At 68.5% G+C, this 27,003-nt stretch overlaps 1 protein-coding gene across 1 annotated transcript; it reads left to right on the top strand.

The window, feature by feature from the left end:
- The first annotated feature begins 595 nt into the window (after positions 1-595).
- On the top strand, positions 596-26,929 carry CEP170B (centrosomal protein 170B). Its single transcript, XM_082388228.1, has 20 exons — positions 596-795; positions 3,666-3,797; positions 10,875-10,964; positions 12,463-12,637; positions 12,714-12,853; positions 13,102-13,440; positions 14,589-14,727; positions 15,346-15,450; positions 15,600-16,082; positions 16,325-17,049; positions 17,132-17,302; positions 17,767-17,857; positions 18,009-19,724; positions 20,955-21,198; positions 23,345-23,504; positions 23,769-23,912; positions 24,027-24,115; positions 24,571-24,664; positions 24,808-24,859; positions 25,069-26,929. The coding sequence occupies exons 2-20, from the start codon at positions 3,693-3,695 to the stop codon at positions 25,302-25,304; spliced, it is 5,298 nt and encodes a 1,765-aa protein (XP_082244354.1). The 5' UTR covers positions 596-795; positions 3,666-3,692; the 3' UTR covers positions 25,305-26,929.
- Positions 26,930-27,003: the final 74 nt, after the last annotated feature.

Raw genomic sequence — 27,003 nt, 5'->3', positions numbered from 1 at the left:
CCACCGCGGAGCGAGCGGCGCGTGAGAACTCACCCCGGGATCCACGCCCCGCCCCTGGGCGGGGCCCGGCCCGCAGTCAGCAGCGGGTAGGACTGCGTCGACGCCCGCGACCCACCTCACCCAGCCCGGCCGAAATCCCGGGTTGGGGCGCGTGGAGCACGAGAGGGCGGGGCGGGCCTCTGGGACTCACCACACCTCCTTCGCCCTCCACCCCTTATTTGGGCGGGCGGGGCCAAAGGTTAGGGCTCAGGGGTGCGGTTCGAGTTTCGGGCTCCCGGAGCTTGGTTAAGCGTTAACCGCGGGCTCAGAGCCAAGACGCGGGGCTGCTGCGGGCACCGGGTTGCGCCCGGCACGCAGGGGCGGGTCCCCAAGCCGAGGCGGTACGCAGACCGTGAGGGGAGGGGTCTGGGGACCGACCGGTGGGGGCGAGTGGGGGAGGGGGCTGGGCCCGGGCGGCGGGGGTTGGGGGGGGTGGGCGCGGGGGCGGGGCCCGCTGAGCCGCCGGGGGCGGGAGCCACGCTCACCTGGCGCTCCGGGCCCGCCCCAACCTGGATTTCCGGGGGGCGGGGCGGGGGCGGGGCTTGGCCGGGCGGGGCGGGGCGCCCGCAGACGTCAGGGACCCGCCGCGCGAGGCCGGGCCGCCGCTCTGCCCGTGGGCTCGCCGGGCTGCCGCGAGCGTGCGGGCCGCGCCGGTCATGTCCTAGGCGGCGGCCCCGCCCAGCGCTCGGCCGGCCGGGCGGGAGGGCCGGGGCCGAGCCGGGGCCGAGTCGGGGCCGAGTCGGGACCGAGCCGCAGGTAAGACGCGCCGCTCTGCGCCCGCGGCGGCCGGGCCTCCCTGGTCCCGCACCTGCGCGCCGACGGGGCCGCGCGGGCAGCGGGCAGGGGGCGGGGGAGCGGAGCCCGGTGGGCCGGACAAAGGCGCGAGGGTGGGGGCTGCCGGCGCACCTGGCCAGGTCGGTCCCCGCCGCCGCGGAGGCGGCCCAGGTCTGCGTCAGGCCGGGAGGGACCGCCGGGCGCGCGTCTACGCGGCCTGGAGAGGGGGGCGCTGGCCCGGGCGCCGGGGTCCCCGCCCAGGCACCGGCTGGGCCCTGGCCGCCCCCGGCGAGCGCTGATTCAGGAGAAGGCGTCGCTCCCTCCTCCTCCGGGCCCGGCGCTCCCGCCCGGCCTCCTCCGGGGCCTGGTCTCCCCTCCCGCGGTCCCTCCCTCCGTCTTCCTCCACCTCCCTCTCTCCTCATTTCCCTTCACCGCCGCCGCCTCTCCGCTGTCCCGGCCTCCGTTCAGTCTGCGCTTTCCAGCCGCCCGCCGCCGCCCCTGCCCCTGGGCGACTCCACCTCCTCCCCTCCCCTCCCGGCGGGTGGCCCTTCTGGGGGGACAAGTTTGGGGTGTTTAGTATTCTCCCTCCTAGCAACGATGGCCAGCCTAGCCCTGGACCGGCCGCAGACTGTTCGGGAGCGTCCTCGACTCCAGGCCTGGGCCTTTTCGAGATGGGCTGGCAGCGGCAGGGGCGGCCTGCCCGCCACAGCCGCATAACCCGGCTCTGGGGGGGTTGGCCTCCCTTTGCCATAAGCAGAGGCTGTGGCCTCCTCTGGGCGGGGTCCCCTTCCCAACTGCCCATCACGACCTGGTGGCAGGTGATGGCAGAATGTGGGAGCTGGGCTGGGCTGGGGGCTGGGTGGGGACTCGCCTAGAGAGAGCACTGTCATCTCCGGCTGTGCTGATGAGGCCTCCGGAGGCTGCAGGGGCTTGGAAGTCCCCGCCCCTTCGGCTTCCAGAGCTTGCCCCGCTGGCTGGACCCTGAGGAAGGGCAGGGGTCCCAGGATGAGGGGCTCTAGCCGGCTGGGGCTGTCTTTTGGGTGGATTTTTCGACATCTTCCCACCTGCTTGCCCGAGGTGACCTGAGGGTTTGCCCTGGGTTACGTGGTCACTTGGGCCTTCACCGATGGGTGGGGCCTGGTGTTGAGACCTGACTCTTAGGAGCCTCAGGCTGAGGCTCTGGGTGTGGGCTTTGCAGGGACAGGGCCTGGGGATACTCCCTACGTCCTGTGCTCCCGCCAGGTGCCAGCACCATCTTCCCTCTCCCTGGTTATTGTCTCACGTCTTAACTAGTCTCTTGCTTGACCTGCCGTCTGTTCTGCACACTGTGAGTCAGATCCTGGACCCAGGGCCTCCAGGGCTGGTCTCACGGGTGTGTGACGCACGCTCTCGCATGGGCCCCGCACTCAGACCCTGCGCTGGGTTTAGCACTCTGCTCTCGCTGTTTTGAAATCCTTCATGATTTTGGAACAGGCCTACTGCATTTGCAGTCTGCACTTAGGGATGCAGCGTGTCCTGGGCCCTCCAGGGCCTCCCCCCTCGCTCCCGGACAAGCCACACCACTCCTGGGAGCACGCGGCCCAGCGTCTCGGCCCTGCCTGTGCCCTCTGCCTGGAGCACGGCCCCCAGATGTTCACATGCCTGCCTCCGCCCGCTCCCAGTGAGCCTTCCCTGACCACCCTCCTTAGATGGACCCCTCGCGGCTGTGCTGCTGTCCCCACCCCGCACCTTGTCACAAGCTGTTTCCCTTCTTGCTGCCCCCCCCTTCTGGCTGGAGGGGAGCCCCGTGATGCGGGGACAGTGTGTGTCTCTCAGAGCCCAGGACACCACCTGGCGCATGGCAGTGCTCAGGACACGTTTTACCCAGTGCGTCTGTGTGTGTGTGTGTGTGTGTGTGTGTGTGTGTGCGCGCGCGCGTGTGTGAGCTTCCACAGGAGAGCGGCCAGGGCGCTTATAGGCGGTGCTCCGGTGTGTGTGGAAGCTGTGTGCACATGTGGGGGGTGCAGGTGTGTCTGCACATTCTGGTACCTGAGCCCCTGTGACATGGCTCTGGGCAACTGGCATCTGTGTGAGAGCACGTGCACACTGGCTGCGTGGGGCCTCAGGCTGCCCCAGGGCCTGGTCTCGGGTGACGTTGGCCCTTGTCGTCACTCAGGCTGCCCCCACTGTGCCCCTCAAGGCACCATGATACTCCCTTGTCTGTCCTGACCATATCAGCCCCCAAAGCAGCACCTCCCTCCTGGGCACTGCTGCCCTGACCACCCGGTACTGTCCTGGCCTGGGGGCGTCTGCAGGGCGGCCACGGGGGCCACCAAGGGACGTTCAGCCCCCTCTCAGTGGCAGGCGTATTGATGGCTCAGGGCTCTTCAGCCATCTCCTCCCAGCCCCCTGCCTGGGCCCACCCCAGAGTGTCCAGCAGGGGGAGGCAGAGCCTCTGGTTCAGAGTCTGTCCTGGGTGTGGACCTAGCCTTGTGGGGACCCTGAAGGGCCACGCTGAGTCCCGCCTGGGAGCAGCTCGTGCAGGTCACAGGGACACGTGTGGGTCCACACGCAGGCAGTGTGGCTAGCGCCCCATGCACCCAGTCTCTGGCACCCAGAGAGAGAGAAGAGGCTATGTGTGGACCTAGAGTGTAAGGGAGGACCGGGCGACCTTAGCCTGGGAGGGGTCCACAGGGGACAGGCACGCTCGGCGAGGGGCTGGCCCGGAGCCCAGCGTTTCTGGAAGCGGCCACTGCTGTGGTGCCGTGGAGGTGCTTGAACCTCACCGGGGCAGGATCTGTGCTGGCCTTTGGGGTGTCCGGGGGCCCGGGCCCGGGCAGGGGAGCCCTGCTCTGACGACGCCTCCCCCCCAGGGCCGGACAGGCCTCGCCAGTGCCAAGATGAGCATCACCTCCTGGTTCCTGGTGAGCAGCAGTGGCACTCGCCACCGGCTGCCCCGAGAGCTCATCTTCGTGGGGCGCGACGAGTGTGAGCTCGTGCTGCAGGTGAGTGCGGGCACCTGGGCCAGGGCGGGGCGCTGGGCAGGAGGGCGCCACCCCGCTTGCTGCGGGACCCCTGGGGAGGAGGCCCGGGCGTTTCCACCTGGGCTCGGGGGCCTCGGGTGGCTGTGTGCACTCGTGGGTGAGGGTCCCTGCCTCTGCGTATTGGACCGTTTCTGATGGGAAGGTGCTATCGGATTCTGAAGGTGTCGGGGCCCACCTTGGGAGGGTGCCTGAAAGCAGATCTGTCCACATCCTTGTCCGGGGGCCCCCACAGGGCCGTGAATCAGGGGGCCACAGGGTCAGCTCTGACCATCAGAGCTGTCCAGTGGAAGGCTAGTGCCCTGGGGTGGAGGGTGGGGGCCTTTCTCAGGCTCGAGAGGCTGGCAGGGCACTCAGAGCCAGGACACCAGGCACTCGGCAATCGGGAATTTCTCTGTCCCTGAGTTTGAGTTGAGCCAACCTTGGCTTCCATGGGGTGCACGTGTCCGGCTCCTAGGAATGAGGAGGGGAGGGGGCGGGGGACTTGACTCTGTAGGGTCCACAGGGTTTCCCCATCCTCATGGGGTGATTGAGTCGGGTTCCTTGCAGCCCTGACCCCTCCCCAGCGTGGCACCTGGGTCCCTGTCCCCAAGCCCTCCAAGCTCCACACTCCCACTATGGGACTCTCAGGAGGTGTCCTAGGTGGGCTGCACTGCCCGGTCCAACCAAGCGGCCCACTTGGGTGCAGGGTGAGACCCCTCCCCTGTTCCATGTGCAGCCCTGGCTGCTGCTGCCCACTCACTCCCTGGGATGCACGGGGCTTGGGCTGCAGCCGGGGGTCCCAACCATGTGCATGTCCACTTGGGCAGCAAATGCAAGGCCTGTCCATGTCCAGACACCCTGACTTCTCCCCAAACATCCTCTAATTTGCCTGACTCCAGACCCAGCAGGACCCGCCCTTGCTTGTTCGGTCTTTTCAGTATCTTTGATCTAGAGCAGTCTCTCTCTTTTTCTCTTTGCTTCTTGCCTTTGGAAGTCGGTGGGTCTGTGCAGGGCTGGGTGAATGTTTTCTGTAAAGGGCTGGGTATACATTTGAGGCCTTGCGGGCCACACGCCTCCATCACAGCCACTCAGCTTTGCTATTGTTGAGAAGACAAACGGGGTGCGCCAGTCAAACTTTGTGGATGTTGATATGTCAATTTCATATCATTTTCACCTGTCCTGAAAGAGTTTTTTTTTTTTTTTTTGACCACGTAAAGTGTAAAGACTGTTCTCAGGCCACGTAAAGCAAGCAGAGGCTGTAGGTCGCCCCCCCCCGGCCTCCTGGGGTGGCCGATGCCGAGGTCTTGATGTGGCCGGTGGCCCCCTGATGGTGTCACGTGACATGACCTCTGTTGTCTGTCCATTGGCGAGAGATCCGCAGGGGTCACCACGTTTGGCCCTGACCCCTGGCAGGGAGTTGTGTGTTCCCTGCTGTGACTGTGTGGCTTGTCGATGGCCCTGCCCTTCCACCGGGATGGCTGGGAGGGCCTCTCGGAGGAGGTGGCACTTGATGGGAGCCTGTGAGTGCTGGGGGCCCAGCGCGCTTGCACCTCCTGCCTCCCGCCCGCCGCTCTGTGCCCTGCACCAGGCCCTCACTCTGCCTGCTTCTCTTCCCAGGGGTTGGGGGAGAGGCTGCCGGGACAGGGGGTGGGCAGGGTGCTCAGCGTGAGTTTGGGGTCCAATTCCCAGTTTCTGGACCAATCACTGTGGAGCCCTGAGCAGGGTGGAGGGAGGGGGGATCCTCAGCCCTCCATGCTGGGCTGGCCCTGGCCTGGGTGCACCTGCATTTCTGCCCCAGGCTGTCCTGGGCAGCGTGGCCGTGTCTCCATCTCACGGGGAGACTGAGGCTCAGGGAGGTCACGTAGCTGTAGAGTAGGTGTGGGAATGCCGCCCCCTCCAGCCCACCTGCCCCTTGCTCAGGACGCCCATCCTCTTGCTGTGCTGTCCTGCCAGCCCCCTTCACCCTGTACTCTTCTGTGGAGCCCCTGCTAGGGAGTTCCTCCTGCACACCACGGCCTCAGTCCCCACGCCACCGCCTGGATGGCCACTGCACACGCCGTCCCGCCCGACAGCTTCTCCCTAGGATGGCAGCTCCAGGCTCCCGGGCCTCTTGGCTCCTGCCTGGCGGCCCCTGCGGCTTTCCCCCTTGGCCTGGGCTCTGGGTGTACGAGACCCCTCCTTGGAGGTCCTGTCCACACCCACAGCCTCGGTTTCCACCTCTGCTCACGTGATGCAAATGGTGTCTGTCACCGTGCTGTCCCCAGTCTCCTGCGTCATCAGCTCCTGGACATCTCAGAGGCAGCCCGAGCCTGGTGCTGCTGAACAAACCTCCTTCTCCTCTGACGCTGCCGGGTGTCCAGGGGCAAACCCCGACCTTCCCTCTCCCCACCTCGTGCCTCAGGCACCCCCGAGTACTGCTCCCACCCCCACCCGGGTGCAGGGACGGGTACCCCCGGCCGCTAGGCCGCCTCGGGGCCACAGCCTCTCCCCACCTGCCTGGCTTTCCGGGATCCTCCACGCCCACCCCATCCTCACCCTCTCCCTGCCACGTGCTCCCGGAGCACCCGGGCCTGCCCTCTGTGTGTCCTCGCGTCCATTCCCACATTTGTCACTCGATGGTCACTGACCCCACGCTGGAGCCTGGGGTCTCCACTCCAGGGCTGGGCTGCCCACAAACACATAAGCAGGAGCCAGGTGACCCCCCAGGAGACAAACCCAAAGGCGGCACCGGGTTTGGGACAGGGGGCTAGGGGGCCGACTGGACACGGCGATGTTGTACTGAGAGCTGAGGAGTGGGAGCATGGGGGACGGTGCTGGCAGAGGGCGCTGGCGGAGGCGGGGGGGGGGGGACCCTCTGTCCGGCGGGGAGGGGGAGGCAGCGTGGCGGGAGGAGACGAGGTTGGGGAACGGGCCGTCCAGGAGGCTGTACCACAACCCAGGCAGGAGTGCCCACGTGTGGACCTCAGAGGGGCGGGGGCAGGGGCGCTGTGTCCCAGCGGCAGAGTCGCCAGCCTGGCCTCATGCCGCCACGCTCTCCAGCCAGGCCACCCACTCGCCACGGGTCCTGACCCCCAGGGCGAGCCTGGCACAAGCTGGGCCAGTGAGGATGTGAGCGGGGACACGGGCCCAGGTCTGCCTGGTGCCCGAGCCCAGGCTGCCTGCTGTGGTTCCTGCCCCTGTGTCCCTGGGCTCTGGTGTAGGGCGTGTGTGTATGTACGTGTGTGGATGTGCACGGGCGAGTACCTGTGCGTCGGCACACGTCTGCGCACACATGTGCGCACACAAACACGTATGCGCACATGTGCATGTGTGCACACGTGTGTGGATGTTGTACATGTCTGTGTGTGTGTGAGAGAGAGAGCCTGTGCGTGTTTGTGGCAAGGTGTCTTCTCTGCCTTCGCCTGGTTTGCCACGTGGGAGGGGTGACAGCTGGGATTCATCTGCACGCATCCTTACCCGGAAACCACGGCCTGAGAGACCCAGCTCGGGATCCCCCTGCACACACACAGGCCATGGGCGCTGTGGCCCCGCTAGGGTGGCGCTGGGTGTGAGCTGGCAGGAGGGTGTGCCCAGAGCCTGGGGTTTGGGCCGCTGCCAGAGCCTGGGCGGGGCTTTCACCCGTGGAGGGCGTCAGACCCAAATTTTGGAAGCACATCTTTATTCCATTTTAAAGTGACTACAAACAATTAGGTCCTTTTCCAAAACTCAGTGTATTTGGAGCCTCTTAAGGCTATTTTACGCGTCTGTGCCCCATTCACTCCATTTGCCACGTGGCCTGCTTTGTGTCCTTTTAAGTCTTGGGTCCTGCCTGGGCCAAGGGACCACCTCCCCCTCTGGCATGGGCTTCCAGCCTCTGGGCACCTGGACTTGGGGCGGGGGTGGGGTCTGCCTCGGGCCGGGAGGGAGGGAGGTCTCTGGATGCGGGACCCTCCCTGCCTGTGCTCAGGGGTCCTGGCGCTCCCCGCTGTCTGGGGAGGGGGTGGGGCAGCCCAGGCTCTGGGTACAAGCGTTGGGGAGCCCAGGGCTGAGCGGGGGTGGGGCAGGGTGGGGCGTCTTGCTGGGAAAGGGAAGGTGGGCACCGGGAGAGCGTGGCCCAGGAGAGGGCGTGGCACCTGCAGAGGCAAAGTGTCTGGCCAGCAGGCAGGCGGGGGCAGAGCGGCGAGAGGGAGGTCTGGGGAGGGCTTCGGGGATGCAGGCGGGGGGCAGATTGAGGGGTGCTGACCAGGAAGGCCAGCGGGGGTTGCTGCCTGGGGCTGAGGGGGTGTGGCCGGAGCAGCCGGGTGGGCGCTTGGTTGGCGGCCTTCCTCGGGGAGGCTGAAGGGCCAGGCGGGCAGGGAGGAGGAATTGGGTTTGGCCAGGCTGGGCTTGAGTTGGGGGTCTGAAGCTTGGAGGGGGGGGGAGGTGTTCAGGCCAGAAAGGTCGGCCCAGAAGCCCCTCTAGGGGGCTACACCTCGGCAAAGGTAGCGGCCAAGCCTGAGGCACAGAGTGCCCTCCTGCTGTCGTCCTCCACGTCTGCCTCAGGCCGAGCAGAGCCCCCGTCCCGCCACGTCCCGGTGTGCAGGCAGCAGCAGCCCCTCTCAGGCCCGCGGTCCCCGGGAGCCCGATACCCGGCCACGTGGAGGGCAGAGTCCGGCCCCAGTGGCATCCAGGTGTTGGGCAGGGCTGAGGTGGGCAGGTGGCTGGGCACAGAGGGGGCGCAGGAGGAGGGGAGCCCCCAGCCCCTCAGTGAGCCCCAGGCCTCCCAGCTGCCAGGCTGGACTCTAAGGAATGCCTGACCCACGGGGCCACCCAGCGGGGCAGCTCCCTGGCCTGAGGTGGGGCGAGCCCAAGCACGCAGGCCCCTGGGACAGCTGCTGGTCCTTGTCTAGGCCGCCCGGGGACTGGGTCCTGGGGAAGCTCTGCCAGCACCTGCAGCCGGGAGACCAAGGCCCAGAGGAGGGCGTGTGGGGCCCCCCAGTGTGCCCTGCCCCCACCCCTGCCTGGGCCAGGCCAGTGGGAGGGGCTGCCTCCGGGAACCAGCGGGGGAGTCCATTGGAGGAGGTGGTGCCCACGTCCGGGGCACAGGCTGCGGCCAGGGTGGCCCAGAGCTGTATAGCTGTGGGTGCCGACTTTGAGGAATTCGGGACGGGGGAAGAGATGAGGCCGGGGGCGCGGGGCAGGGGGTCTCAAGGTCATACTCTCCTCGCCAGAGACCCGTTGCTTTGGGAGGCAGGTGAGTTGGCACTGGAGCCCCGCCAGGATCAACCCTGGGGGCTTCCCGGGGAGGGAGGCCCGTGCTTCCCCTGGCTCACGGGGATGGTGCTGGTGCAGGCGGCTCCGGGCTGGCCTCTGTGTCCAGGAGGCCCCGGCTGGCCCCGCAGACTCTGCGCCCCCCGAAACCTCCCCTGCACCCCTGCTCCCTTCTGGAGGACCCAGGGTCCGTGGCAGCGTGAGGTGTGGGCCTGCAAGCCCTGGTGGGCCCCCGCTGCAGCAGCAGCATTGTGCACTGAGCCAGCCACCGCAGGTCTCTGAGCCCAGGAGAGGCTGGAGCCTCACAGCCCTGCCTGCTGCAGTCTCCTTGCCAGGCCCTGCCCTGGCACCTCGGCCAAGCGGCGTGACCTTGGGTGGGGGCGGGGCTGGGCCAGAGCCCACGTCCACCCCACCCCACCCTGCTGTGCGCTCCTGTGTCTGGGTGAGGGAGGCCCAGCCCTGGGAGCTCCAGTCCTCGGGGGAGGGTGTTGGGCCCCCCCCGAAACTGGCCATTTCTGGATGGTGCCGGAGGGGCTGGGTAGGTGGAGAGAATCAGAGAGAAAGTGGCCCCGTGGAGGTGGCCGCTGGCTGGGGGAAGGGGTCTGGGCACTCACCTGGGAGAGCTGAGAAGCCTGGAGGGTGGTGATGCAGGGACTCAGGTGCTGGGGTACCCTCCCAAGGGCCGGCCGGCCTGTCCCAGGCGGTGGGGAGTGAGTGTGTGGGTCTCGTCGTTCCCGTGACATACTCTGGAAGTGGGGGCCCTGGGTGTCTCGTGGGAGCCCTGCTGGGCAGGTACTGTCATCTGCCCAGGGCTGGGCCCCAGCACCCCACGGTTGGCCGGTCCCGCCGGTGTTTCCTGGGGCTGCCCCAGGCCTGGGCTCCTCAGGTGGTGGGGGAGGGATGCAGCTGCCACCCAGACACACGGGACCTCCAGCAGTGAGGTGTGGGCAGCGGGCTGGGCGGTGGTGATGCGCTCTGTGTCAAGACCGCCGGCCCCCTGGCTGGGCAAGGCAGCTCTTGCTGGCGGTGCCTGATCCGGCAGAATGTGTCCTGTCCCTGCCTCTGTGTCCCTGGAGTGGAGGGGCTGTGGCCCTCCAGCTTGACTGTGTGAGGGAGCTGGGTGACGGTCCTTGGGGAGGGGTTCTGGGTCGGCTGGTGGCCAGGGCAGAGCTGGCAGTGCTCGGGGCGGAGCTACCTGCATGTGTTCATGCGCTTGTGGCATCTGGGTGGAGGGCGTGCTCAGGACGTGTGAGCCTGTGCACGCGAGCAGAGGCAGTGGGGCCTGAGGCACGTCACGCGTGTGTGCACGTGTCCGTCACTCCGAGAGGTGTGCGCTGTGGGCCAGGCTGGGCGGGGGCGGGCTCCCCCTGAGCGGCCATAGCCCTTTGATCCTGCCGCGCCCGGCCAGCCTGCCCTGCCCTTGGGAGTGAACAGCGTGTCCCAGATCTTCCGAGCGTTCCCAGCCCCTCCCACGCTGACCCGGGAGCAGTGGCTGGGATGGCAGGGGGCACTGGCCTCCCGGTGCCTTGGAGGGCTGATCACAACGGGAGGGGCCCGGGTGGCAGGCTGGGGCAGGAGGAACCCCGCGGCCTGCTCCGTGGCCAGGACGGCTGGCCGGGTCAGGCCTGGGTGGGCTTTCTGGGGCACACACGCTTGCGGTGTGGAGGTGTGGGTGGGACCTCGTGGGCTGCGTGGCCAGGGGCCTGGTGGTGGTATTGTGGTCGGGTGGGGGAGGGTTGGAGAGTGGGGAGTGGGGCCTTCTGCGGGGTGCCTCCGCCTCCTGGGCCGCCTGGCCCGGACGGCCGCCCGAGGGTTTCTGTGTCTCCCCAGTCCCGCAGTGTGGACAAGCAACATGCTGTCATCAACTACGACCACGACAGGGACGAGCACTGGGTCAAGGACCTGGGCAGCCTCAATGGGGTGAGTGCAGGGCCTTTGTGCTGGCCCCGCCCCCTGCCCCTCTCCAGGACCCGCCCCCTGCCCCTCTCCAGGACCCGCCCCCTGTGCTGGCCCCGCCCCTCTTCCCAGCCCAGTTCTGCCCACACCCTGGCTCCACCCCTCATCGTGGCCCCACCCCCTGACCCTCTCCAGGACCCGCCCCCTGTGCTGGCCCCACCCCCTCCATGACCCCTCCCACAGTGCTGGCACCACCCCCTCATGGCCACACCCCTCTGCATTGGTTCCCCACTCCAGCTGGGCCCCCCATGGCCACACCCCCTCCATGACCCTCCCCCTGTGACGACCCCACCCCCATTCATGACCCCTCCCTCAGTGCTGGCACCACCCCAGCTCCATCCTCACCCTGGCTCTGCCCCCTCATCATGGCCCCACCCCTCTGCTTTGTCCCCACCTGGCTCCCACCAGGACCTCCTGCCCTGGTGGCCTCCTTGGGAGGGCTCCCACTGGGTAGGGCCTCTGGGAGGTGGGGCTGCCTGCTGGGTGAGGAGGAAAGTGGGCCCTCAGGTGGGCAGGGGAGGCATTGGGACCTCCTGCAGGCTGGGAAATGGGGCTCCTGTGATGGATAGGGCTGTGCTGGGGTATCCTGTCCTAAGGGGTATATGTGAGCTCTTTTGTGAGTTGGGGGCAACAGGGACAAGGAGGTGACCAAGAAGAAGTCCCTGGCTGCAGGAGCAGAGAGGGGTTCAGGTGGAGACAGGGCGAGAGGGACAGGGAGGGGCTCTCTCCAAGGTCCAACATCTGTCTGGGTGCTTTGTTCTTTCTGTGTTTGGTCTCCTGCCCTGCGAGGCTGTTTCAGTAAGAAAACAAACCACCAGCCTCCACCCCTGTATACCAGCTGAGGAGGGCCCTTCCTCCCTCCCTCCCAGCCTGTGAAGTCTGGTCCCCTGCATCCTGAGCTGGGGGTCCCGCAGCAGCCTCAGGCTGGCCCTGCCTCTACCATGTGAGCACTCCAGCAAGTGCTGCGTGCCACCCCCCGGTCTCCCTCAGAGTGCCCCCCGCCGAGGGTCTCAGGCTCTGCTGGGATCTGCCCCCTGAGCCCCTCCTCCCTCAGCACCCCATCGGATGAAGCATCCCTGCCTGAATGGGCCGCACAGTCTGACCGGCCTTGCCCCGGGGCCACCCTGTGGGTGTGCCTCGGCGCTCCCGAGGGCTTTGGGGGCTGGGGCCGGCACGAGGCTCTGTGTGGATGAGAGACGGGGCCGTCTCACAGGGGTGTCCACGGGTTCTGTGCTTGAGGGGCTGTGTCAGGGTCCCTGGGTGCTGGGTGGGGTCTGGCGCCTCGGCCCCCTCGGCCGGTCCTCCTGCGGCCATCTGTCCTGTGGTCCCGTTGGGCTGTGAGGCTGGTGCGCCCCTGCGGGGAGGGCGGCGGCACAGGAGGGCCTGGTGATCCACTTCTGGTGGCTCCAGAGTCGTCGGCCCGCCGGGCCCGGCTCATCTCCGCCACCTGCCTACTCCGCAGACATTCGTGAACGACGTGCGCATCCCGGACCAGAAATACGTCACGCTGAAGCTCAGCGATGTCATCCGATTTGGCTACGATATCCTTCCGGGGCGCTCACCCCTCCTGGCCTCTCCCTCTGTCCCCAGGGCCTCAGTCGCCCTGTTATACCGGAAATGGGTGGGGGCCTCAGGGGGTTAGAGGCAGGAGGGTGAAGCCCGGGCCAGGCTCCGGCCTAAACTCCAGCCCCTGCCACCTGCCCCCCAGCCAAGGCCCCAGCCACGGACACCTTCTGCCCGCCCTCTGGGCTGAGCTCACACAGGACCCGGGGAACGGGAGAACTTTCCCGGGAGCCGGAGTCCTGGTGTTTCTGGGGGCCGCCCAGGCATGGCTTTCTGTGCTCAGGACGTGGGTGAGTGGGGGCCGTGCCTCTGCCCTGGGCAGCCGGGGACCCGTACATGTGGCAGGAATGCATCCTCTCCTCCATCCGCATTCACCTGGGCACACCCGCTGGCGGGTGTGGACCCAGCGGCTGGCTGAGGCCCTCCCCACCCCTGAAGCCTCAGGAGGCCCAGGGCTGAGGGGTGGTCTGGGATGGGAGCTGGAGCTGGATGCATGTGGCATGGCCTCTGGGGCCCCGCTGGGTTCCTGGGCTGAAAGTGGGGTGGAGAGCATCCCCGCGGACCTAGGGCACATGTGTGCGGTGACCTGGAGCAGCCTCTGTCCTGTCCCCTGACCGGGGACAGCACGGCCTGCAGGCTGTCCCTGCGGTGTGGACGCGTGGCCAGTGCACACGCGTCGGGGGGCAAGCTTGCAGGCATCTGCACCAGCCCTGCCTGCACCCCGCGTTCCCTCTTCATCCACCACGCCTGGGAGCAGAGGACGCCGTCCCAGGGCCCCAGCCTCTTCCTGCTTCCTGTTCTCCTTAACGCGCTGTCACATTCCAACATGTACGTGCTGGAGCGGGTGCAGCACCGCGTCCCTGAGGAGGCGCTCAGGGTCAGTGCTGGTGCTGGGCCTGGGGCCCCTGCATCCCTGTGTCCCCACAGCCCTCCACTTCCCACTGCCCATCTCCCCCAGGCCTCTGGGCCGCCCTGGCCTGATATGGTGCCGTGAGTCAGCCTGGTTTGGCCTGCCCTGCCGGATGGCCCAGTCTGGCAGGTGGGGAAGATAGTCATGCCCCGCCCCCCCGCCCCGCCCCACCCCCGGCTGATGCAGCCACAGACTGCGGGCGTGGCTGGAGCCCCAGAGGAGGCTGCTTTGCCCAGCGGGAGGGGGGGAGGGGGGGAGGGGGGAGGGGGGGAGGGAGGGCCCACCCGGCATCTTGGGTACCATGGGTGGGGGTGGCCAGGAGCAGGCCGGAGGCGAGCAGGGGGGCAGCTTAGGGGACGGCCTCGTGGGAGGTCCTGGGCGAGGGGCACCCTCAAGCACCCTTCCTTCAGCTGGGGCTCGAAGGTCCCAGTGTCGGCTCACGGCAGGTGGAGCCTCTCCCTCCCCCTTGCTCGGTTGTGCAGGAGTCATGGAGCAGACTCGGGGGACCCTGCCCAGAGCCTCACCCAGGAGCCCCACGGCGGGGGGTTGGGGGGAGGCTTAGTCCCATCTTCCAAAGTAACCGTGGGCAGCACAGGGAGCGTGGGTGGCCTGCCTGGAGTCACACGGCCAGTGAGGGGCAGGGCCGGTGTGAGCCCGGCGCCGATAACCACCGAGCTCAGCCAGCTGGGGCCCGGCGTGCACACACGCACACGTGCGTGCACACACACGCACACGCGCGCACACACACGCACGCACACATGCACCCGTGCACGCACACACGCAAGCGCGGACAGGCTGCTGCTCCCCGCCGCCCACTGCTCCTGAGGGCTGTCCCACCCCTCCCTCTGGAGGGGCCTGTGGGTGGCAGCCTCCCCTCCGACGGCTGCTGTCCACTCCCTCCTGGAAGCTTGTGGACCTGAGGACGCCCCCAGCCTTGGGTGCAGACCCCCAGCTTCGAGCCTCGTGACGCGGGCAGGTCTTGGGCTGTCTGCTCCGCGGGGGTCGTGAGGGAGACCTCATGCCGCTGTGGGGCCGAGGAGCGGCCAGGCAGGTGCCCTGGGCGGGGGCGTCCTCCCGAGGCAGCCCCCGCCCCTCACCCCAGCCGCTGCCCACAGCACGAGAAGTACACCAGCCAGCTGCAGGTGAGCGCCACGAGCCCGGCACCCAAGAGGGGCGAGGCCATGCCGGAGCAGGCGCCTTACTGCGAGGCCGCGAGCCCCAGACCGGAGAGGGGGGACCGGAGGCCGGGGCCAGGTAGGATGGTGTGCAGGGGGGTGCGGGAGGGGCCTTGATCCACCTCATCCAGGAGCTGACCTTTCACCCCCGCACCCCGACATACACACGTTCCCCTCCCCGCACGGCCCCCCAGCACGTGTGCCTGCATTCCTGCACCCCTGTAGCCACACTCACTGTGCACTCCCGCACCCCTGCCCCATGTGGTTCAGTCAGACTGCAGTGGCTCTCAGCCCCCAGGTCACCTATTAGTGGCCCGAACCACTTAACGGGCCCTGGGGCAGAGACCAGCCCTGGGTGGGGCTCGCTGCTGTGGGGCAGGCCCTGGGGGTGGAGGGCCCAGGCTGGGCTCAAGGGATTGCCTGCCCCAGGACCGGAATGCTGAGGACAGTGCCACCCCAGGGATGAGCCTCCCCTGGAACAGCTGCCCCCTGGGGAGGTTGTCACTGCCGTTGTCACTCGCCAGGGTTGCAGAAATGGGGCTCAGGGTGGCTGGCCAAGGTTCTGGGCAGCTGCAGATCCGAGCTGGGAGGTGGTGCCGGGGCCCCCTGCAGACCTCAGCATCTTCCCCGGCTCCGGGTCTCCGCCTCTGTCTGTGTTGGGGCCACAGGGACCCAGGGTCAAACTCTCCCTCTGCAGAGGCGGCGGCCTACCGCACACCCCTGTACGGGCAGCCCTCCTGGTGGGGTGAGGACGATGGTAGCAGCCCGCCCGAGGAACGGCGCCAGGACGAGCCCGACACAGGTAAGTCCTGGAGGGCAGCCTGCTCTGGAGGTGCCCTCTCGGCGGGGCCGTGGGCGGGAGAGACGGAGCTGATGGTCCTCGCGGAGGAGGGTGGGATGAGGGCGCCACCCGTGAGCACGTGCCTGGCCTGAGCACATGTTCCCCCACAGAGCGGCCCAAGGAGCTGGCTCAGCGGGACAGTGACCTCGTGGGGACGCCGGCCGCCTTCCGGGCCCCCGCGGAGCCGCAGGGCTACCCGTTCCGCCGGGAGCCCAGCTACTTCGAGATCCCCACCAAGGAGGTCCCCCCGCCGCGGGCCCCAGAGGTGCCGGCACACGAGGCGCCCACCAGGGATGCGGAGGTGGGTGGGGGCGGGGTGACCCCCGTGGTGCAGAGCCACGCCTGCTTCACCATCGAGTTTGACGACTGCAGCCCCGGCAAGGTGAAGATCAAGGACCACGTCACCAAGTTCTCTCTGCGCCAGCGCCGGCCCCCTGGCAAGGAGCCCACACCCATCGAGGTGGTCTCTGCGGAGACCAAGGTGGCCGACTGGCTGGTGCAGAACGACCCCAGCCTGCTGCACCGGGCCGGCTCCGCCGACGACCGGCACAGCACCAAGAGCGACCTGCCGGTGCACACGCGCACCCTGAAGGGTGAGTGCGCGGCTGCCTGCCCTCGCCTCAGCGGCCTCGTCCCCCTGGTCCGTTTACATTGCCTGAGAGCCGCCTGCCCCATCGGGGGCCGTCCAGTGTGGTCCTGTTGCTCCTCTGGGCCACGTGTGCTGGGTTCACGGCAGGGCAGTGTGTCCCCGACCACGCGACAGCGGTGGTTGTGTGTCGACCCCCGGGCGTTTCCTTTCCCTCGGCCTGATGAGTTGGGCCCCCGCCCCCTCCAGGCCACAAGCACGAGGACGGCACGCAGAGCGACTCGGAGGACCCCATGGCCAAGGCGGCCGGGGCAGCTGGGGTCCCCTCGGAGGCCGGCGGGGAGCAGGTGCGGCTACAGAGGCAGCTCAAGCGGGACCCCCAGGAGCTGCTGCACAGCCAGCAGGCCTTCGTCATCGAGTTCTTCGATGAGGACACGCCGCGCAAGAAGCGCTCTCAGTCCTTCACGCACACGCCACCCGGGGACCCCAGGCCCGACAGGCGCCGCGGCCCTGGGCCAGCCGACAGGGACCGCCCGGCCACCCCCGCCCCGTCCTCGGCCCGGGGGGCGGGCAGCAGCTCGGGGCCGCAGCGGGCCGGCTCGCTCAAGCGGGAGAAGACGGAGGAGCGGCTGGGCAGCCCCTCGCCCGCCGCCCGGGCCCCTGCTCGCCCTTTCGGCAGCGTGGGGCGCCGCTCCCGCCTGGCCCAGGACTTCATGGCCCACTGCCTGCGGGATGGCTCCCCGGCTGCCCGGTCAGGCCCCGAGAAGACCCCCCCGCCGCTGCCCAACCCGCCGCTACCCCGCGGGGCCAGCCCCGTGGCCCCCTCGCCCCCACCGCCACCCCCTGCTGACCCCCAAGTGACGAAGGCACGCAAACAGGAGGAGGACGACAGCCTCAGTGACGCAGGGACCTACACCATCGAGACGGAGGCGCAGGACCAGGAGGTGGAGGAGGCCCGCAAGATGATTGACCAGGTACCCGTGTTGGTGCAGGAGGCCTGGGAGTCCGGCCTCGGGCATGGGCTCTGACCTGCTGCCCGGCTGTCCCTCCTGGCAGGTCTTTGGGGTACGGGAGTCCCCTGAACTCTCCAGAGCGTCCTCGGCCACCTTCCGTCCAGTTATCAGAGGGCACAGAGACGAGCCTGGTGACGGAGTGGCCCAGCGGATGGCCTTGCTGCAGGAGTTTGCCTCCCGGCCAGTGGGCGGGACCCCCCAGGTGGAGCTCCAGGTGTGTGGGACTGAGTCCAGACACCTCCTTGGGGAGGGACTGGGCAGGGAGAGGACAGCGTCTGGGCCGGGGCCCCAGTCACTGCCTCTTGCATGCACTCGGAGGCTCTGGTCATGCCCGAGCTGTGGGCTCCAGGCCCTGGTGCCCACCTGTGCAGAGGGATCAAGGGTGCCCGGGTATATGTACCCATGGGCGGGGCTTGGCTGAGTCTGGGTTGTGGGGACCACTGATCTCCAAGCCACTCAGCCGGGCTGAGACGTGGCTAGTTATGTCAGGGTCCTGCAAGCCAGGTGAGGCCACGGGGGCTCTCTGGCTGCTTCTCTTGGGGGCAGGTGGCAGGCATGGGGATGGTGTGGGGGCCAGGTGTTGGAGTGGGTTGCCTCGCCCCCTCCTGCCCCCAGCGCCTCCCCGTGGGGCTCCTGTCTCTCCCTGCCGTGGACACGCTCCTGCCCTCCTCTCCGTAGGGCCTCCCAGTACCGGGCTCCCCCGGGGGTCAGAAGTGGGTGTCCCGCTGGGCCAGTCTGGCCGACAGCTACTCGGACCCAGGCCTGTCAGGTAAGTGGCTCCAGTGCCGCAGCAGGGAAGGGGTAGCCTGAGGCCGCCAACTAGGCAGAGGGGCGCGCACGTCACTGTGCCCGGGGGAGGGCCAGCTCCTCGTGTGGGCCCGCGGGCAGCGCTCCCTCTAACCAGCCCCCGTGTCTTCCAGACGACGGCCCCGGGCGCAGAGCCAGAGAGCTGGAGGGGGCCCTGCCTGTGCGCCAGCGACGACTGCTCCCACAGCTGCCCAGCGACAGGGCGGACAGCCCCGCCGGCCCCGAGGCCACCAGGAGGAGCGGGCCGGGGCCGCCGGAGCTGGGCAGCGAGCAGGCCGGCCTCCTCTTGGGACAGGAAGACCTGGAGCCCGACAGCCTCAGTGACGCCAGTGGGTCGGACGGAGGGCGGGGCCCTGAGCCAGGCAGGGGCCTGCAGGAAGAAAGACGTGGGAGCCCCCAGGAGGGACTGGCGTGGACGAGGGGCCGGCGCTCACCGAGGGCCCCTGGAGAGCCGGCCCCCACCTCTTTCTTCGTTGGGGACCAGAACGGGGAGGCGGCCTTCCCCAGGAAAGCGACTGTGGCTCCAGGGCAGGCGGAGGGCCCAGGGCGGGCAGCCCAGCCCAGCCCCCTGACGCGGGACAGCGTGTACGTCAGCACCAGCGGGAGGATGGTCATCCAGCTGCGGACAGGGCGGTCCCCGGAGCCTGAGGGCCCCGCCCCGGCCCCCCCCAAGGAGGCCCCGGCTTTCGTCCGGCAGGAGAGCTTCACCAAGGAGCCGGCCAGCGGCCCCGCAGCTCCTGGCCAGCTGCCGTCCATCAGCAGCCATCCCCTCCTGCAGGACCTGGCCGCGGCCCGGGCCTCACGCATGGACCTGCGCACTCAGGACACCCACCTGATCCTCAAGGAGACGGAGACGGCGCTGGCCGCCCTGGAGGCCAGACTGCTCTCCAAGTCAGTGGAGGAGCCGGAGGGTGAGCTGGGTGGCGCCCCTGGGCCGCCAGAGGACTCCCTGTCCGGGGACTCCGACGTGGACACGGCCAGCACCGTCAGTCTGCTCAGCGGTAAGAACGGGCCCAGCCCGCAGCCCACGGGGCTGCAGAAGGAGAAGCTGCCGTCCCCGCCGGCAGCGCAGGACCTGGGGGGTGTCGGCCTGAGCAGCGCCCGCGAGCGCCTCTCAGAGAAGCAGCGTCGCCCGCTGGGCCCAGCGGACGGGGGCCGCGGAGAGCCGGCAAGGCGCCTGGCCACACGGCGTGGCCACGGGCCCCGAGGGTCCCTGGACTGGCCCGATGAGGAACGAGGCTCCAGCCTTGCCCACCTGCCCGGTGTGGACACAGTCACTTCTGACCACGAGACCTCCGGGGCCATGGGGGCAGGGCAGCGGGGGCCTCGCCGGAAACCCACGGCCCCACCGCCGTCCCCTGTTGCCCGGGAAGAACAGGGCCGCGGCTCAGCCGGCGTCCAGAAGGTGCAGCAGGCGCTGACCCGCTCCAACAGCTTGTCCACCCCACGGCCCACGCGGGCCTCCCGGCTGAGGCGGGCCCGGCTGGGGGATGCCTCAGACACAGAGGCCGCAGATGGCGAACGGGGGCCCGCGGCCAACCCGGAGCTGGCGGGGCAGCCGGCTGCCGAGCAGGCCAAGAAGCTGTCACGCCTGGACATCCTGGCGATGCCCCGGAAGCGGGCCGGCTCCTTCACAGGGCCCAGCGACTCGGAGGTGGCCCCCACCCGCGCCGGCTTCTCCGGCCGCAGCGTCGAGTTGTACTGCGCCGGTCGCAAGCCCGCCATGGCCGAGGCTCGGGCCACCGCCAGGAAGGCCACCAACACCACCACGGTCCCCCGCCAGCCCTTCAGCAGGGCCCGCCCGGGCAGCGCCCGATACTCCTCACCCAGTGAGTGCTGGGAGCGGGAGGGTGGCCCCGGGTCCGGTCGGCACGGGCAGTGTGTCTGCAGATTCCTGTGCGTCGGCCTTGCACCAGCTACGGGGCCCCCAGTCCTGGCCCTGGAGGAGCCCCTTTTCCCATCGGCGGGTGTCTCTCTCCCCACCACACACACACACACACACACACACGTGCACCCGGGTGTGCACGGGTGGCGGGCCTCCTGCAGCCCCCAGGCGGTCCTGGTGCGAGCGCAGAAAACCCCGACCATCTCCAGCCTGGAGGGACTGCCTCTGACTCGCAAGCGGGCCTGGGTGGCTGCGGGCGGAGGGCCGGGCCTGGCCCTTCCTGGCGCTGCGGACCCCACGTGGGCAGCAGGGAGGGGCTCCTGCCGGGGGGACGTGGGCCTCCCTGCTGCCAGGCTCGCCCTGCGGGCGCACTGACCCGTGCTCTGAATGAACTGGTCTCGGGTGTCAGCTCTGCTGGCCCAGCCCCGTGCCGCTGCTTCCACACCTGCCCCGACCCCCGGCCCCTCCCACACCCACGGCCTTGGAGGTTGGGCCCCTCCCTGCCCGCCGGGGCCGCAGGGGGCCAAGGTGGCATCTGCCCCATGGCCGAGGGGTGAGGGCCACACCTGCTTGGTGGGAACCCCCTGCCCCCCCCTTCCTTGTACTGTGCACGTTTGCGGCCGCCACAGGGGCTCAGCGCAGGGGTGGGCGAGGAGTCGGGACTGAGGCCGGGTGGGTACAGGGAGGGGCTGCGGTGGGTGAGCTGGGTCCTGACCACGGGCTGTGTGCGGCCACGTGTACGGCCCAGCCCAGGGCCATGGCTGATCCACGTGGAGGGGTTTACCCCCACCCGGGTGTCTGCAGGCACCAATTCCCAGTTCCCTAACCCTAACCGAGGGTGCTGGTTCCCGCCTGATGGGCACAGACCCCTCCCCCGGAACGTGGCCCCTGCCACTGCCAACCAGCCACGACCCTGGGCTGCTCCACAAGGGCCCATGGACACGCCAGGCTGCCTGTCTGTGCACGTGCTTCTGGGCTCGCAGTGGCCTTGCAGTCCCCGGAGCCCAGCAGCTGCTGGCACTTCAGCCAAAGGGCGTCTGGGTGCGGGGGTGCCAGCCGCAACACAGCTCGCCCTGCAGCACCGGACCCTTGCCTGGAGGGGCCCAGGGCTGCCGCAGGTGCTGAGGGCTGCTTTGTTCTGTTCTTGCTTTTGGAACCAATTCGCTCACCCGAGACGTGCGTCGCCGGCAGCAGGGCTCGGATTGCACGTCCACATCCGAGGAGGAGTATGGCTCCCACCACGGCTCTCCCAAACACGCACGCCCCCATGCCTCAACAGCCACGCAGACCCCACGGGCTGGCAGCTCTGGCCGGGCCCAACCCCGGGCCCCTGGCCTCCGGGACACAGATGACGAGGAAGAAGAGCCCGACCCTTATGGTTTCATCGTGCAGACAGCCGAGATTGCTGAGATTGCCAGGTGAGTGGTGCCAGTTGACAGCACAAGCTGTTGATCCACAGGGCGCCTCTCCTTGGGACTGGGCTAGGGGTTTAGTTCCTAAAAGGGCTTGGGAAATGCTTGTCAGGGGGATGGATAGATAGGTGGATGGGTGGATGATGGTTGGGTGGATAGATAGATGCTGGACGGTTGGGTGGATGGGAAGTTGGATGGGCAGTGGGTGGTTGGGTGGATGGATGGATGGACGATGGGTGGTTGGGTGGATGGATGATGGACAGTTGGGTGGATGGATGTTGGATGGTTGAGTGCGTGATGAATGGATGGATGGGCAGTGGGTGGTTGGATGGATGGATGCAGATCTGCCCAGAAGGGTGGGGGAACCTCTGGTACAGGAAGGTCTTCTCCAAGAATTTTATTAAAGATGAGGTCCTTCATGCAGTCATTCAGTGGAAGCATCGCCTCCAGGTCAGGCGCTGAAAAGGATGGTGCAGAGGTGGCAGGGAAAGAGAGTGGTCTTCCGCTGAGCAGTGGTCGGTGCTGTGATGGCCCTGCAGGGTTTGTGGAGAGGGCAGGAGGTGAACGGCTGGGGCTGGTGAGTGGTGAGTTTTGGTGCCAAGGATGCTGAGCTTGAGCCGGTGAGGCACCTGGAGGGAGGTGAGCGGGGGCAGGTGGCTCCTAGGGCAGTGGCCCACGTCGGGGATGGAGGTGGGTGTCATCAGCACGAAGACGGTGACCGAGGCTGTGGGCCGTGTGAGGACGTGCAGAGCATGAAGAGAAGAGGGCTGGGGACAGAGCTCTCGGGACACCTGGGGGGTGGTTGGAGGGAAGTTGCCTGTGCAGAGTGATGCTTGCGGGGGGGCCGAGGGGTCGGCCAAGGAGACAGGGTGTGGGGTTCTGGAGGGGGGCGCCGCACCTGGTTGAGGGGAAGGGGGTGGAGGTGGAGGGAGAGAGGAAGGGGAAGTGGGGGCCCCCGGGGGCTTCCCGAGTGGGCGAGCTTGAACACACCAGCAAGCAGGGTGCGGAGGACAGAGGGAGCGGAGGGCGGGGCTGGCTGGGGGCAGGCACGGGAGGCAGGGGCACGGGTCACCAGCAGTTCGAAGGGGGTCCTTCTGTGTTTTTTGATGTCGGAAGGGTGGGAGCAAGTCGGGGACCCCTATCTTGAGGGGGCCTGGGGCAGCCCTTGGTAGGAGGCAGAGGCCAGCCAGGGGAATTTCTCCAGCTGTGCCCAGCACCTGTCGGGAGGGGCTGTAGTTGCCGCCGAGAGCGGACGGGCACGAGGGCCGGCTGGGGGGCGCCCTGAGCAGAGCTGGGACAGCTGCGTGCGGAGACCTGGGCCTTGGTCCTTGGTGGGTCCTGGGGTCCCGCCCCTGGAGTGACTGCAGGCGCTGGAGGGCTGAGGGAGCCAGAGGCCGGAGCCCGCCCCCCCGCCCCGAGCCTGGCCAAGGGCTGGAGTAGCGCAGAGCGCACCGGCCGTGGGGCTGAGGTGCTCCGAGGGCGGGCGACGGAGGCTTTTGGCTCCAGCCCTGGGGCTTCACGGGCAGTCGGGGGCAGGGAGCTGGTCCCCAGCTGGCCTGTGTCCTTTCCTGGGTGGCCCGGGAGCCTCTCAGGGAAGCGTGTGTTACCGTCGTCAGGGCGGAGGGGGCGGAGGTCTAGGCTGTCTCTGGGGCTGCAGGCCTGGCCTCCCTGCCCTGTGGAGAGTCCCTGGCCTCCGGGCCTGCCTGGCTCTGACCCTTGGCAGTGACTCGGCCTCCGTCTCCCTGCCTGTGGAGCGGGGCTCGTGCGGCCCTGGTGGCCAGAGGAGCAGTGGGTGTGGCCAGGAGCCTGTGGGTGTCTCTGCCCACCCTTCCTCCCAGGGCCCCGCCCCAGCCCCCCCCGCCACCTTCAGGGGGTCGGACGCTGAGGCGCCCATTGGGAGTTCCTCTGGCACTGCTGGTGGCTGTTTGGGTGTAGTTTGGGCCGGGCTGGAGGCTGTGTACCCCTGGCCCTGCCCCTGACCCAGTGGCTGCCTCCTGGGAGGGAGTCCCTCCCCACCTGGGCGGGGCAGGGGGGTTTCTGCCTGTGGGGGGATGACATCATGTCCCGTCTGGCTCCTGTCCCCACACTTCCCTGCACTGAAGCCAGGCCCAGGAGGACCCCGCAGGACCTGCCTTCTCTCCTGCCGCTGCAGGCTGAGCCAGACGCTGGTGAAGGACGTGGCCACCCTGGCCCGCGAGATCCACGATGTGGCCGGCGACGGCGACTCGCCGGGCTGCCCGGGGCCTGCCCACAGCCCCTCTCGCGCCAGTGCGCCCGGCACCCCCGCCTCCACCATCTCCGCCCGCGAGGAGGTGAGCCTGCCCTCGGCAGCCCCCTGCGCGCTCAGTTGGGGTGCCGTGGTTGTGAGCCCTCCCCGGGGCCGTGAGCCCTCCCCGGGGCCGCACCCCGTGCCCAGCACCGTCCCCCACCGGTCACCCTGAGAGCGCGGGCCCGGCACCTGCTCCACGAGGGCGGGGCGCCCAGGGACCCCGAGCGGCCGGGTGGCGTCTGCTCTGTCCACCGCCTGGCGGCCGCCCCATCCCACAGGCCACGCCCCTGCTCCCCCACCTCTGCAGCTGGTGCAGCGCATCCCCGAGGCCAGCCTCAACTTCCAGAAGGTGCCGCCCGGCTCCCTGCGCTCTCAGGACCTGGACCAGAACATGAACGACCGCTGTGAGGACCCCCTGGCCGGCAAGACGCGGCCTCGGAACCGTGAGGAGGCAGGCGCCCCTCCCCGCAGAGAGCTCGCTCTGGGCTCTGGGCCGCACCAGGGCGTGGAGGGCACAGGGCTTCCTGGGGCGTCCAGGCGCCGGGCTGATGCCAGGTCCTCGCAGGTGATCTTCGATAACCTGATGCTGAACCCCGTGTCCCAGCTGTCCCAGGCCATCCGCGAGAACACGGAGCACCTCGCTGAGAAGATGAAGTGAGTCGGCCCGCGTGCCCGCTGGCCAGTGAGAGCCCCTGGGGGACGGGCCGGGGAGCCACCGCTGCTTAGCGGACACCCAGCCCGAGGCCCTGACACGGGTACAGACAAGTGCCTGTGCGCCAGGACTGTGCCACGTGTGCACGCGCACACACACACACACGCGCGCGGTTTGGCAACCAGACCCTGGGCCTGGGAGGGCCAGAGCCCCCAGGATGACCCGCCCCTCCCTCTCTGCCCCCTCCTTCCTCCCAGCCCTCCCCACATTAGGCCCAGAGACAGGACACTGGTACCGGCCTGCCCAGGTCCTGCTCCAGGCCTCAGTTTGCCCTTGTGCCCAGGAGGGGGTGGCGTGGACCTCCCCGTGACTGGCGGGGTGGCTTGGGAGGGCGCCATGCCTGGGTCTCTTGGTGACTGTCCTCTGCCTGTTCCCACCCCCGCCCCTCGGGGCACAGGATCCTCTTTCAGAACACAGGGCGAGCCTGGGAGGACCTGGAGGCCAGGATCAACGCGGAGAACGAGGTGCCCATCCTGAAGACGTCCAACAAGGTGAGGGGCCCCTCTGCCCCGGCTGCAGGGAGACTCGGGGGAGCTGCCTGAGCCTGGGACCCCGACTCCTGCCCCCGGAACCCCAGGGAGAGGCGAGCGCTGGGTGGTCCTGCTCCATCGGCCTCTTCCCCGTCCGCCTCCAGGAAATCAGCTCCATCCTGAAGGAACTGAGGCGAGTGCAGAAGCAGCTGGAAGGTGGGTGTGGCCAAGACCCGGGGGTGGGGGGGGGCTGCACTGGTGCCTCTGGCCGTGCGGGGGGTGGGGCGCAGGTGGTGGGGGGCTGGCGGGGGCCTTGGTGGAGCCTGGCTCACACCCACAGCTAACCGGCCGGGAGGCCTCCGGGTGGGCACGGGAGGCAGGACAGGACCCTCCGGCCGGCTGACCCCCCCCCCCCCCCCCCCCAGTCATCAACGCCATCGTGGACCCCAGCGGGAACCTCGACCTGCTGACCGGAAACCGGGGTTCTGTGGGCTCGGCCCAGCTCGGGAGAGGCCGGCCGGCCTCCCAGAGTCCGTCCTCCCCCACCTCGGCCCTGCCAGCGAGGAGCTTCCCGCAGCGGGCAAACTGCGGGACCCCCGGCCTCCCGGACCCCTCCTTCCTTCCCTCCTTCCTCCCCGACACAGAGCGGTTCCTGATCTAGGTGGTGGGGCCGGGCGGCCTCCCCGCACCCTGGGCCTGGACGGTTCACCACAAAGACTCCCACACGTGCCATAACCCCGTGGGTGCCCAGGCCCCCTCCTCAGCTCCCAGCGCCCCCCCCCCCCCGCCCCACTGGCCTCCTGGCCTAGCTCCCGCTGTGGCCGATGCCACGGGCCAGTGTCCGGGCGTGTGCCCAGCCTCCTCTCCATCGCTGTTACTTTGTCGTTAGCTTTCAAGGAAGGAGTAGTTTGTGCCATTGCAGCAGGCTCCCCGGCCTGGAGGGTCCCGCTCTGCCTCGTGGTCTGGGGGATGCGTGCGTACCCGCCCTGCCCCTCTGTGCTGGCCGGGACCAGGTGGGGGGAGCAGACTGGGCGATGCGGTCTTTCAGTGCCAAACACAGAGCAGGGTGGTGGGGGGACGCCTCGTGACGCCCCGGGACTTGAAGCGGCAGAGTGCGGGCTGGGCAGGGCGATGGCAGCTCCCAGCCGCCCCAGAGTCCGGTGGCCCGGGGCGGGGACGCAGCCCGTGGAAACATTTGTGGCAGGAACCCCACCGCTTTGAGCCTTTGGTGCCAACACGACTGCCAAACTCACTGAGCACGTGGGCCGGGCGCTGTGCACACAGGCACATGCACAAACCAGGCACGCCTGCGCTCACACGAGCCCAGGCTCAGCCCCCGACACGAGCCCGGCACCTGGCTTCCGATGGTTCTGGGCCAGATGGAGGGGAGCGATTAACCAAAGCGGCCAAAAACCGGGCTTCAGAAGCTCCCTGGACAACGTGCCCTCCCCCGGCTCCCCTCCCCGCTGTCCTGCAGACTCTGTGGGCATTAATTGGGTGCCTCACAGGCCTCTGTGCTCCAGGTCCTGTTGGGGGGGGCGGTAGGGACAGCCCCCCAGGAACAGTTTTATTTCTCAGGATTCTTTCAGCTGGGAACGTGCCAGGCGAGCAGAGCCCAGCCCCCTCCTGGGGGCTGATGTTTCCGCAGCCTCGAAGCCAAAGAGCCCACTGGCTGCGGCAGGTGGGGCTGGGGTGCCCCACACCCTGCCTGGCACCTGTGCTGATGTTGATTGCGGGACAGGGCCGACTGCGGGGGGCGGGGTCACCGAGGCTGGACCAGAGGCCAGCGGGCGCGGGTCTGGGGCCGCGGTTGGTGACGCGTGTGTCCGTGTTTACATTTAGCTGACGTGGGGCCCCATGCCCGGGCCCTGCGCCCCCTCCCCGATGTGTACGTGTGTGAGTGGCAGTGGGGTCCGCGGCCGGCCCCGTCCGCGAGCCTGCTGTGTGCACACGGAGGAGGTGCGAGACCTGGTGCCCCGCCCCGCATGCTCCACACAGCTGCCCACGGCCTGTCCCCCGGGCACGAGCAGTGGCCGTCCGTCCACCACACTTCCATCCGCACCCCCCGTGGTGATCGCCGTACAGTTTTTTTTATTCACAAATTCATGCTCCTCCCCTCTCCAGCCTTCGCCTTGGGATTGGTAACTTATTTGTCTGGCTTCTTGGAGGCACCTCTGTGCATTTTGTCCTCAGGTGGTCTTATGGATGTCTTTCAGAAAATGGTTATTTTATATGATTTGTCATGGAATTTGTTCTAATAAATCATTCTTCTATCATGTGGCAACATGCCGGCGTTTGTCGCCTTGGCCTCATTTCTCCAGTGGTGGTGTTTGGGGTGGGGAGGGGGCTCCCTGCCACCC

This window comes from Balaenoptera borealis (assembly GCF_965194805.1).
Source record: "Balaenoptera borealis genome assembly, chromosome: 3".
NCBI classification, from domain to species: Eukaryota; Metazoa; Chordata; class Mammalia; order Artiodactyla; family Balaenopteridae; genus Balaenoptera; species Balaenoptera borealis.
Note: the sequence above shows the minus strand (reverse complement) of the source record. Positions and strands in the feature narration are given on the sequence as shown.

What these genes read in the sequence shown, in the direction of transcription:
- CEP170B (XM_082388228.1), top strand. Translation starts at nt 3,693, where the DNA reads ATGAGCATCACCTCCTGGTTCCTGGTGAGCAGCAGTGGCACTCGCCAC. An exon ending in TCCCTGAGGAGGCGCTCAGG is followed by an intron (nt 13,441 to 14,588) that starts GTCAGTGCTGGT and finishes CGCTGCCCACAG; the next exon opens with CACGAGAAGTACACCAGCCA. An exon ending in TCCTGAAGACGTCCAACAAG is followed by an intron (nt 24,665 to 24,807) that starts GTGAGGGGCCCC and finishes GTCCGCCTCCAG; the next exon opens with GAAATCAGCTCCATCCTGAA.